General features: G+C 41.6%; 1 protein-coding gene across 1 annotated transcript in view; it reads left to right on the top strand.

The window, feature by feature from the left end:
- Nucleotides 1–12,012, top strand: part of LOC128882458 (B-cell receptor CD22) — a 451,951-nt gene that overhangs the window by 233,985 nt on the left and 205,954 nt on the right. The window contains exons 4-5 of the mRNA XM_054134062.1: nt 10,395–10,734; nt 11,735–11,970. Coding sequence (XP_053990037.1) covers nt 10,395–10,734; nt 11,735–11,970 — 576 coding nt within the window. The remainder of the gene's footprint in view (nt 1–10,394; nt 10,735–11,734; nt 11,971–12,012) is intronic.

Raw genomic sequence — 12,012 nt, 5'->3', positions numbered from 1 at the left:
CTGTGGCAATAACGACTGCTACAAGATTAAGTTTATATAGTTTCACACTATTTCGAAACAAAGTTCCATTTTTGTTTATTCAGACCACTGGAGCGGCCACATTTCTGAGCCCATTCCACCAAACGTGACCAGGAATATTGTACGTAACCTTGAAACCGATTGACAAGGACAACTGAATTTACAGACGGACATGCCGAATTTCGCGAGTTTACGTCAACTACTTCGGCTGCAAAAAAATCATGAACATGCCAGACTTCGAAATAAAAATATCAAGCCTCTCCAGATCAATTGCCCGCGTCAAAAGAAATCAAAAAGTCCTTCACGCTTTTGCGATTGGTCCATTGGTTACTGAGATATTCGCGATTGATGTTCACTCTTGACGCTGGCCATTTGACCAGGGTGAATGACCTCTCGAATGCGCACGCGCCCTTCGGCACGTGACGAAGCGCTCGCGCGCACATCCGGCACCGCGGCCTTCCGTTCGCCTGCGCGCACAAACTAACTTCGCAAACTTCTCCTGCCGATATCTCCCGTAAGGAAGCGTCGGATTGAAAAACGGAAAAAGGATTTTCCGATTTGTATTGGCACCAGGTAATCATCTCCAAGGAACGTTCTACATTTTTACAACTCGACAACCCGTGCACCATCTGTTCTTTCAAGAATTACTTTATAATCATGAAAATATTTCTTCAAGTATGTAACATAAATACATATTGTATATATATATTTTCATACACGTAAGGTAGGTTTCAGTAAATTTACGATATAATTTACATTTAATACAGTTCGAATGATGCAAATGATCGCTCTGAAGTTATTAGGACGATGTGTTTGAGTGCCAGGTTTCTTAAAAGTTTAAGATATATATGTAATTGGATGAAATATATATAGATCTAAAACTTTTAACACGTTAAGCGCCACGCCGGTCTCTAGGGACCGGCGCAAAACTTTCCGTTCAGGCCTCGCCGGTCCGCACGGACCCGCCTGACGGCTAACTGTGGCCTGAACGGAACGGCACAAGAATTCGGCGTGGCGCTTAACGTGTTAAGAAACCTGGCACTCAAACACATCGTCCTAATAACTTCAGAGCGGTCATTAGCATCATTCAAACTGTATTAAATGTAAATTATATCGTAAATTTACTGAAACCTTTCTTACGTGTATGAAAATCATCGTACCAAGTTTTAAACGTTCGTTCGTATTACATTGACTGCAAAAAGGTCGTGAAGATTGTCTTGAAGTTTGTAAAAATAAAGGAGTACCTCCTTGAAAGAAAGGAACAATATTCATCGTGACTAGGGGAGGGTCCAAAGGAGTTAGCAAAGCTCTGTCTCGAATTTTTCTCGAGGAAAATGATTATTCTGTATTTGTCACAAGGCGTAATGGCACCTTGGGCAGGGTATTACACCAGTGGGAACGTGTCTTCGTCCTGAAATAGGCTGCGCCTTGGAGCTCTGTTGCGCGTTCCAACAGTGGTACGTCAGCCTTACACCTGGTAATCGTCCAGGATAACGGGCAGCCGCGGATCACACGCATTACTGCGTTGCCGCGGAATTAATCAAGCCTATCTATATTAGAAGGCATGCCCTGCGGTCAGATTAGAATCCCAACCGACCCGCACGGGTTGGACGGACAACGGCGCCGCTAATGGAACCACGTCCATCGAAGGGCTTCCCTCCGACGTTCACATATATAATATCCGCGTCCCGTCAAAGAACGATTCGCCCTTTCGCGGTCGTCATCGCCCCACGATAAGAATCTCTGCGGTCGACGCTGGAAATTGTAATTTTCCTGGCTGCACCAGGGGGATTTTAAGCGGATTAAAGCTCGCCCACGCGTTCCCGCATCGCGATCGGGGATTTCGGCCGAGGTACAGGACGCTCTCGCGCGTGCTACCCCTTTTTTCCTCTCTTTTTGGGCAAAAACTTGTAACGATTTCAAGGATATTGCCCGGGAGATTGGTTTTTCATTTTTTCTTTTCCTTTTTACAGTCGTCGATAATCGGGGTTGTTGCGCGTTGAATCGATTTTTCATGAATGAGAGGATACGTTGACTCGATTTGAGGCAGTGGCTCTGTTTTTTAGCGGTAATTTATTGGGGCGTGTTTGGGGAATTTTTTTTTTTTGTTGGACGCTGTAAAATATCGGATACCAAACCTTTACGCAGTTTTATGGATTTTTAAGTCTTTGTCTTTATTGTTTATTCACTTTCAAGGGCGTAGTGATCCTCTTATTAGTCCTCCTCCAAAAATTAACACATATTGTTACATTTGTGTAGGTATTTGCTTGATATCTAAATAAATGATATAGGCACTTGACATTCCTTTCAAGAGAAAAGAGAACAAATCCAATTATTCACGCGTATCACTTCTCTGTCTATAGTCTAGCGCCACCAATATCATGCGAATAAACTTGGTTCGTCTCTAACTCATTTGCGCAGTCATTATTAATGGTTCCTGTTTCCGCGAAGATTTTGTTGGTATTTCGCTTCTATCGTTCCGTACATTTTGCGCTGACTCGATTTCATTTTCGCTGTTGTACACGGAGTATACGTTTTCGCTGCCATGCATTTTGTTTTGGTACACGCTACACGGCAGCTGTTATTTGTTTCTGAAACTTGTAACGTGTTTCACGATCTCGAATCAATATTGATGTTTTTGACAGTGTACATCGTGTAGCCGTAGAAATACACCGTTCCGAAAAAATCCCGTCAAACAACGAGAGATCACTTTTCGAGTCTGTGACGAAATGTTATGAATGTACATTATATATCGTGCGATATTACTTTTCATTCGTTGATATTTGTATATCGTTTATTTGCAAGGTTTCGTTCATAGGAAACAATCCTTTTAAGAAAGTTTTGGTAAAAGATTTTATGTGGTTGAAAAAGTAAGGAGAAATAAGATATTTTATATTTCAAGTAGGATTTATTGCAATTCAATGTTTACGATAATAGTGGAAATAAGGAACGATATTTTTCTATACTATCTCTGCCAATGTTCTGCAAACGTAAAACATAATTTCCTGCCCTCAATTCTCATATTTTGGTTGCTACGTCATTATCTTTCCCGCTCGTTTTGCTTACGAATGATTGTAACTTATACGAGGAGTGGGAATGTTTTAATCGATTTAAATCTCGTTTCCCGTAAACGTCGGATGTTTTCTGATATTTCACTTCCGATTAAAATCCGCCCGAGAGAGATACAAGTATATAAGTAGCGCGCGTGAATCGAACCGAAGGTTTAATTTAATATTGGCTCTGCATACCAATTTAAACTTTTGTATGCTTCGAGATTCAAAAGCTTGATGTCACTTTGCCATTTAGTATGCCCTGTCGCCCGATTGTCGTTGTAAAACGGGAGGAAATTAAATTGCAAATACGTTTCTGTAGCTTTCATTCGATGGCTCTTGGTCGCTATAATAGAAGTAGATAATTTAAATATATAATGTATTAGTTTATATACAATTATTAGCCAAAAAATGTAATTCCAAGCATTGCGTTCATCTTGACCAGACTCAAAGTATTTATTATTTAGTATATTTAAATAATTACATATTACTTGCATTTTTAATCCGACGTGCATTCATTTGGTTTGTAAAATAGAAATGCGAGTTGAAACGTTAACTCTTTTACTAGAATATCTACATCGTAATTCGAACAATAAATACAGAAATTCGTTTCCTTAACTGTTATTCGAAGTCGATGGCCGTTGTAATAAACGTAGCCATTCCCCCGCAAGTTGTTTACCCCAAGCACTCCTGGAAGAAATTAAGAGAAACAGTGGTAGTCGTTGAGAAGTAAAGGCAAAATGTTTACGACTCCGGCATGGTTCGATAAGCAATACTGGGAACAAGGGAGTTCATAACGTATCGATAGTGCTTAAAAACAAATGGATCCTCCATGGTCCACAATGTTTACGACCGCTGACCGTAACCATTATCGTTCGATCGATCGTAACGATTTCTAGTTACCTGCACCTGATTCCACGTGTTTGTCGAACGAACCCGATCCGGGAGGCCACGGGTTACCTTTTGTTTTATCGATGCACCGCTATCTTTACTGTCGGCTCATTCGCAAATATCCACCCCAATTCCAACTGTAATTTACCTCGTGATCTTTAGCAAAATAGTACTAATAACGAGTTTTATGACTCGATGCTTACATCGTGCATATTTTAATCAAGTAAATCTAGACTAATATCGGTAGATTTGTCAGTCCTAAATAGAAAAAGATTCATACCTACGAAATATTATGTATTCACACTGCAGGAAAGGTTTGCTTGAAAATCAAGTGCCTTTAAAAAAATTTCACAAACTGCCGAGGAGATAGAAAAATAAACAGTGTGATAAGTTTAAACAAATCGATACCACAAAGCCAAGTGTGAACGGTCAATATCGTTCCACTAGTTTTCTTTAATCAGCGGCAACGAAGAAACCGTGAGAGGTCCGATTTATGTGACTGGCGAGCATTAGGCGACCCTTCCCGACTTGTTATTTGTTCGTCGAGTCGAATTAACGAATGCGTCGTAGTGATTGGAATTACCCGGCCAGGACTGGAACGAATACCCGTCCCGTAACTGTTTCCGTAGCAGAGGGAATTACAGAGGGCTTAGTACAGGATGACACCGTGGATAGGAGTAAAGGGTGAAGAGAGATTAGAGGATCGGAACGAAGAGAACCAGGGGGATTGCAGAGATAGAAGGAGGCGCGGGCTGGGCGAGAATCACTCCAGTTGCCTTCAAAGACGTTCGTGCCGTGAATTCCACGAAAGATAAATTCCCCGGACGATATATATCCATACCACTGAATTCTTCCTTCCTCGTTCTCACTCTGCCACCCTTTATTCCTCCCCGTTTTCTCCTTTTCCTCTTTCCAGAGTTTATATTTCTTATTTCTCTGGTAGACGTGCTCCAGGGACGTGGTCTATGATCTTCGCCGCTTTATATACACAAAGCTGACGTTGCAATGTTTCTTTTGCTTCCGTTTTCGTTTCCTACTTCCCCTTTTCTCCCATGTCGGTTCCACCTTTTTTTCCACGGTTCTCCAGTGGCGTTTCCGTTCTTCGGCGATGCCTCGACGACGCTCAACGTCGATTTGTCGCGAATTTACGACCACGCACTTCGCGTAGTTACAGTTCGACTATGTAAGCAGCAGATGTTGCGTAAGCGGCTTTAAAAATATTGACTATCGAGCGATGATAACATTTTGAGGATTGACACTATTATTAGTTCGAGCAGGGAGTATACGTGGATTACATTGTTACATTAATTGATAGAAACGTTTTTCTCTCAAATTATGTAGTATGCATTAGTATGTATTAGTAATCACAGAAAAATTATGATTACGATTATGCCCAACACTGCTTCGTTTCAGTCAGAGTACTCTGTAGTGCCAGTGGAGGCATCTGTTTTATCGTCTAAGCGTTTTACATTGCCACCAGAGCAACAGCGACTGACGGTTCTACCTTACCAAGCAGAGCAACCTGCTTTATCAACTAATTGTTCTACATCACCGACTTTTGTCGACAGAATACTCTGTTTAAACGACTTTGTACCCTTTTTTCTCTTCATTCCACTTCCTCGCTTAATATTTAACAATCTGGTTCCCATACACGATCTCGTCATGGCTCGAAACTCAGATAATAATGCTATTATTGCAAATAATTCACTCCTAAACGTGAATAACTGAAAATTCAAACTGTTTACCTCACTTAATTTTATTTTTCACAACTTTGCCTCCCAAACAGAACGAATCAGCCAAACTAAGAATCGAGTGGCCGCATTTGAACGTAACGTATAAATAAAGCTCTCTCGTGTTCCGTAAGACGACGCAACAAATTCACCAGGGTCTTCTTTGACACTTTTCTTTACGGCGCCGTTAAGCCTCGAAATAAGTAGCGATTAATACCGTGACGGAGCTGAATCCTATATCCGCGGCGCGCGCGGGCAGACGGTAGGAAGTTTTAGGCGAAGTTTCTCCAGTATCACACGCGTTTCGCGAGACAAAGTTTCCCGTAGCTCGTGAAACGTTCGACAAATCTAGTATTCCGGGGGATTAAAGACGGAGCCCGAGTTTCCCCGATTCCTCTTCGCAAATTACCAGAATTCCCTGGACGAACTCGCATATTTCACGTTTGATGCGCCGCAAACAAAGGAAATCGAAACGAGAGGCTTCCGGTTAGCTCGTGGCGCGATGAGGGGGCTCGGAGAGGAGACAGGGACTCGCAAATCGCGTCTTGGAAGATGTCAGCCGACGAGGCGGAGTTTCGCGTGCAGGAGGAAAAGGAGTTTATCCAGTGACACGAGGTGACAAATCTCTTAACCGCTTCACAACCACCGCGCGCATACAGTCTGTCACGCGAGAACGTTCCTGCTATCCTTACAAAATACGATATCTGAATGCACGAGGCGTGTCTAAAATGTCGCGAGAATGGGTCTTCGGAGATATTTATTGGAACTCAATTACGAAGCTATTTTATCTCTTTCGAAGTAGTTTCTTTAAGGTGTCAGACAATGTTGGAAGAGGTTATCGGTCCGAAAAATAGTCTGGAGATCTTCAACTGGAAATCGTTTGTGTTGGTCTGTTGCGATATCACGAATAATGCTGACAGTTCGAAGATGACAACCCTTCAGATGGGTCAGGAATATTGACTGAAACTCAACTACAAATTAGCGTTGTCTCCATTAAAATAATTGTTTTTACTTTCGTACAATATTGGAGAAACTATTGTCGTTCCTAAAAATGTTTAACTGGTGCTGCTTTGAGTAATTTTCTACAAGACCTTCTTGAAATTACCATTTTTTATCTTCTAAAACCATAGAAAAATTATTAAAAAATACAACTCCTTACTTAACCTCTTGCCCAAAGAATTATTGTCGAACCGTGGGTGCCAGAGTCAGGTACAAAGTCTCTTGTGTATCTACGTTCATACGACGTGTCTGACTCGTGCTTTTCATGTTCGATTCGCGAATTCTTTATCACGTGTTTCATACGTTATTATAGGCTAAAGGGTTGACATACATTTTCCATATTTTTGTTGCGTATTTCCAAACGAATGTCCCATCCATTTACAGCGACACTTCATACGCCACGTGTTATTTCTCAACTGCAATAGGAAATATTGGAACGTTTCAAACTCGCAATGCGATTAAACGCACATTTATTCGAATAATAGACAACGAACGCAAACAGCGGAGAATGCATGGTTTCGCAACGTTCGTTCGGTCAAACATTTATCCAGATTTTCATTCATACGTCAAATATAATTCTATGGTTCAATTTCCAATTTTTATTTAACAAACTAAAGCCGCTTTGTCTGTTGTTCGTTGTTTCAAATTTGTGTCCAGGGAATAATTTTAGCCCACCTTTGGCGTAAATTCGCGCGGACGTGAAATAGGTGGTTCTAACTAACGAGCGACGAACAAACACGCGGGCGAGAAGCGTCACCGTGCTCGGTTATCTTTGGTCTTTATAATTTTACGGCGCGAAACTGTTGCGGCTCATTGTAAGCTGCTTTGCCGTTTCAACGCAAACAACGCCTTTCTTAAGAATTTTACGGGGCTGTAAATGTCGCTTACGAGGCTGCATTTCGCAGGGATGCTTGCACGAAATGGGGTGGTGTAACTGGGTTGCTCGTGGGGTTGATTAATGAAAGATACGGGCGTGGTAAACTTTATTGGTGCCGGATGCTGGAACACGAGCATTTCTTGGTAACACAAACTCAGGCTTATCTCCGTCGATTTTTACGACTTTCAATGCTAAACTCAAATTTCGAGTACAAGTATTATATTAAACTAGCCGTGCCCCGCGGTTTCACCCGCGTGGAATACTATTCTTATTCTACACTAAAAATGTACCCAATGTTTTGGATTAAGAAATTTCCTAACTAAATTGTCTTTATAATAAAGGAACAGGGGGGTTGAATTTCAAAATATCCGAGACTAGAAACGATCTCCTTTAGGAAAAGTTTAAGTGTTTTTGTAGGAGAGAATACTTTCTAATTCAATGGATTACTAAAGATTTCACATAGTAAAAGATGAAACAATTTTTCGTATTATTTAATACTGCCACTTTGGGACCAGAATTGGTCAGAACTGATGTATCACCCATTACATTAATTCTTCCCATTGGAAGTCTCGTTTACTGACTTCCACGACCAGAAATTTATTGGCATTGGCTCTCCTCACCAACTATTTATCAGTAGTGATGTTTCACACGGTATACTAATTCTCCCGACCGGAAGTTTGACCGTGCTGATTCTCTCGACTCGAAATTCATCGATACCGATTCCAGCGGTTCGATGTTGCCCATCGTCGGTTTCCTTGTCCTAGAATTTATTGTTATTGGTTCCTCCTACCCGGAATTTACTATTGCCGATTTCTACGATCCTGAATTTATTACCGACGGGTTCCCACGGCTCGCCGTTCCACATTCCTGGAATCATTGATGTAATACACTCGATTCGAGAAGCTTCGTTACGGTAATAATGTATCTCGTGCAATGTAATATTTTACGTGCAGCACGGGCCAACTTAATCCATCGCTGCATCTTGCTGCATTCCTTCAACATTCCAGCATTTACATTCCGATGTAGGTGGAAAACGATACTTATCGCACGGCACGTGTATTCGTGCAATCAGTGTACAAGGTATCGGTGCAACTAGATGGAAAATGTCTCGTTCAAAAATAACAAGGTAATGACTATGAGAGTAATTTTTTGATGAATCATTTTTGCATAGTTGCGAGGAATATAAAATGGGGATTTCAAAAAATTTTATTAGATTTCGAGAGATTGGGAAGTTTTAAATCAAATAAATAATGAGTTGTCCAACATGAGCTTTACACGAAGTTTGGATTATTTAACTCTCTTTGATTTCCAAAGCCTGAGTCTGACTCTGCCAAGTAATTATTTTAACTAAGAGGATGAAGCTAAATTGAGATCGCGACGCGATATGATTCTGCTGATTTGGTCCTGCCAGATTAAGAGAGGCGTTAAACGAGGTCCTGACAGATTTGTAACCGATCCGCTATCGCGACAAAGTCGAGCGTGTCTCGTCGAGTCATCTTGTAAAGTCTGATCAGCAGCGATGACCCCTTCGTGTTAAGGGGGGAGTCGGATTCGAACGACGGGGTGGCTTTCACTTTCCGTCCTGGCGACGTGCTCAGATACAGATCGCGGTCTGTTGACATCCATTGATCATGACATGAATAATGAATGGATACATCGGCTGAATAATGCATGCATCAACGTCGAACAACGTCCACTCGATGGCTGTGTATAACCAGTTGGGTATACCACGTTCGAACGTTGACGAACACGGGTCGTTCGCCATTGGACGATATCGAGGACCGCGTGGCAAGTTTGCCTAAACTCTTCTAGCAGGGGGTAGTGTTTGTTTTCTGTTATGTTTCCGTCACCTCTATGCGGAGAATTTGATTACTCTGTTCGTTGTTGAAGGTTCAATACAAGGGAACTAATTGGTTGACTGGGGTTGGAAGCTGTTTATTGTAATCCACGATGTGCTATTCTCGAGTAACTTTTTGCGATGTACGTAAGTCGGCATCGAGTTATCCCTCAGTGTTCTTCGAACTGTAGCCACAGCTCGCTATTTACTGTAGAATAAAAACTTGAACGTTTTCATGAGAGTACGGTTAAGGACAGGTCGATAGAGTGCCTTAGTTTCACGAGATAGTTATAGCCATTTGCGGTCCATCGATGTCATAATTAGTTTTCCTTCCACAGCCTCGGTCGACCGAACGTGATGGACAGTTTTCGGGAAAATCGGCCAAGCGTTAGAAATACCATTTAGTCGGGAAGTGCCTTCACTTGCGTGAAACAAAGTTCATCCTATACTTTCATTAAACTTTATATATTCGTTAATGTTAATCGACAGTCCAACTGCATTGATTGCGATCACATCATTGGGTAGACTAAGAATGATTTAGTAATGAATTACTTCTATTTTCTATGCCTAATTTTGTAGAATAGAAACATGAATTTTAAAATCAATATGGTTTTAATGAGTTTGTATATTTTTTAAAGTGAACCTTATTAAAACGTGTAGTATATCAAACTCCTGGTTCGTAATATTCAGGCTATTAAAAAAGTGTTTAAATCCAACCATGCCACAATAAAACATTGCCTATAAAAATATCATTCACTCTGTATCAATATAAATAATTTATCAACCATTACTTTGTTCATAATTCAAAATCGATACAAATCGAACCTCCAATCACCGCAAAGTATCCTGCTAAAAATTTATCCTGAACAGCTCCTGATAGCCTAGAGTCATCCACCGAAGATGATCGAATACTTGAGTGCCTATATATACCTAAACGACGGAACGTTGACACGGAGAATCTCGAAATGACGGTGTCCGTTGTTTTGTTACAGGGTCCGTGAACGAGGCCGGTGTGTTCACTCTTCGTGGTAGACAGGAGGGCGGACGACGTGCTAGAAGAACCACGACAAGCACCACGAGCACAACGGCGTCCAGCTCGACGTTGATTTCTCTGCCCGACGACGTGGCGCAGCCCGCGGCCCTTTTAGCTCCCGAAGAGGACTTATGGTCTACCAGTTCCTCCGCTACAACCAATGTTCCAGTCTCCTTAGATACAGCTGCCGCCACCACGTCAAAGCCACCCCTGGAACTGGTGGTGAAAGCTCACAGCAAGGTCATACTGCCATGCGAGCTGGAAGGAAATTACTCGAGGCTGCTGCTGCCTGGGGCCAGGTAATTTAGGGTTCTTTATTGACAAATGGAATGTACATGAACGAATCCGTGGAGATTCATCACGACTTCTCAGGCTGCTTCCTTGTATCGCTGTAAACGCGTATTTACCGTGGATAATGCGGCCAGTGTTTGCCTTTCGTTCCCATCGTGGGGGATGAATTTTACTTCTCGAAAGAAATTGCTTTCGTTGCTTAGAGAAGGTACACAATTGCAGCAGGGTCTGATGAACCTGTTCGGTATCGAATTCGTTCGTCTTTCATTGTTTACTTTCTATGAAACATATGCTTATGTCTTCGGAGGCGAGTAGAAATGTAGCTGTGCTTTGTTTAACGCGTTGACTGTCGAGTACGTTTCATAGAACATTTATACCATTACAAATTTTTGGTAATTTTAGCAAAAGCCGCAGTTTGAAGTTTCTTTTGGGATTCTCGTGTACGATTCTTCGTATTTTTATGAAAATATTCCAAGTGAAACAACGCATGTGTAATATTTTGTGCAAAACGTTGGGACCTGAAAAGATCCGTTCGTTTTCATCCATCCATGACGTGGCAATCAACGCGTTAAACACCATGATAACCTGGTCCACATAGCTCAATCCACAGAAAATATTTCGTCTCAAACAATGCAAGAACATCCACGTATGAAGCAGTGAAAGCCATGACAGTGTAAATCCTTTCTTGTTAATTTTGAGAAATCTCTTCCCGATGATTGCATTCCCAATATTTCTAAAAACTTGGCTCACGCCTTCACGCTCCTCTATGCAACCATGGTATTCCTTCCTTTGAGTATTTTTAGGAACAACATATACTTTCATTAAAAGCATTTAATTCGATCTGTCTTTCTAAAAATTGTCGATTTTTGTTACGAATCAATTTATTCGAACGCAATGAAAAGTTTCTCCTGTCCGTGGATAAATTAGTTCCCAACTCAATAAGTCCGCGCAGCAATCAGTGTCGCAGTTCTAAATTAATTTCCTAATTGGCACGAACTGTTTTGTCAGGAGCTACAGAGTACGGCCAGCAACCTGGTTACACGAGGGAAGTCCTGTAGACATGCTCACCATCAACACGAGAAAGGAGATGAGTGGAACTGGGCACAGATATATCGGCGATTCTATTACGGCGGCGTTGCATATAGACAACGTTAAATTAGAAGACGACGGTATATGGGGATGTACATTAGAGGATGACCAAGGGAATCTTCTCTCCGGCAGACCCCTCAAACTCGTCGTTCTCGGTGAGTCATTATTGCACTAAATAGCTTTCCTAACCACAAAGC

This window comes from Hylaeus volcanicus, chromosome 1 (assembly GCF_026283585.1).
Source record: "Hylaeus volcanicus isolate JK05 chromosome 1, UHH_iyHylVolc1.0_haploid, whole genome shotgun sequence".
NCBI lineage: Eukaryota > Metazoa > Arthropoda > Insecta > Hymenoptera > Colletidae > Hylaeus > Hylaeus volcanicus.
The sequence above is the reverse complement of the archived record's forward strand: the minus strand, read 5'-3'. Positions and strand labels throughout refer to the sequence as shown.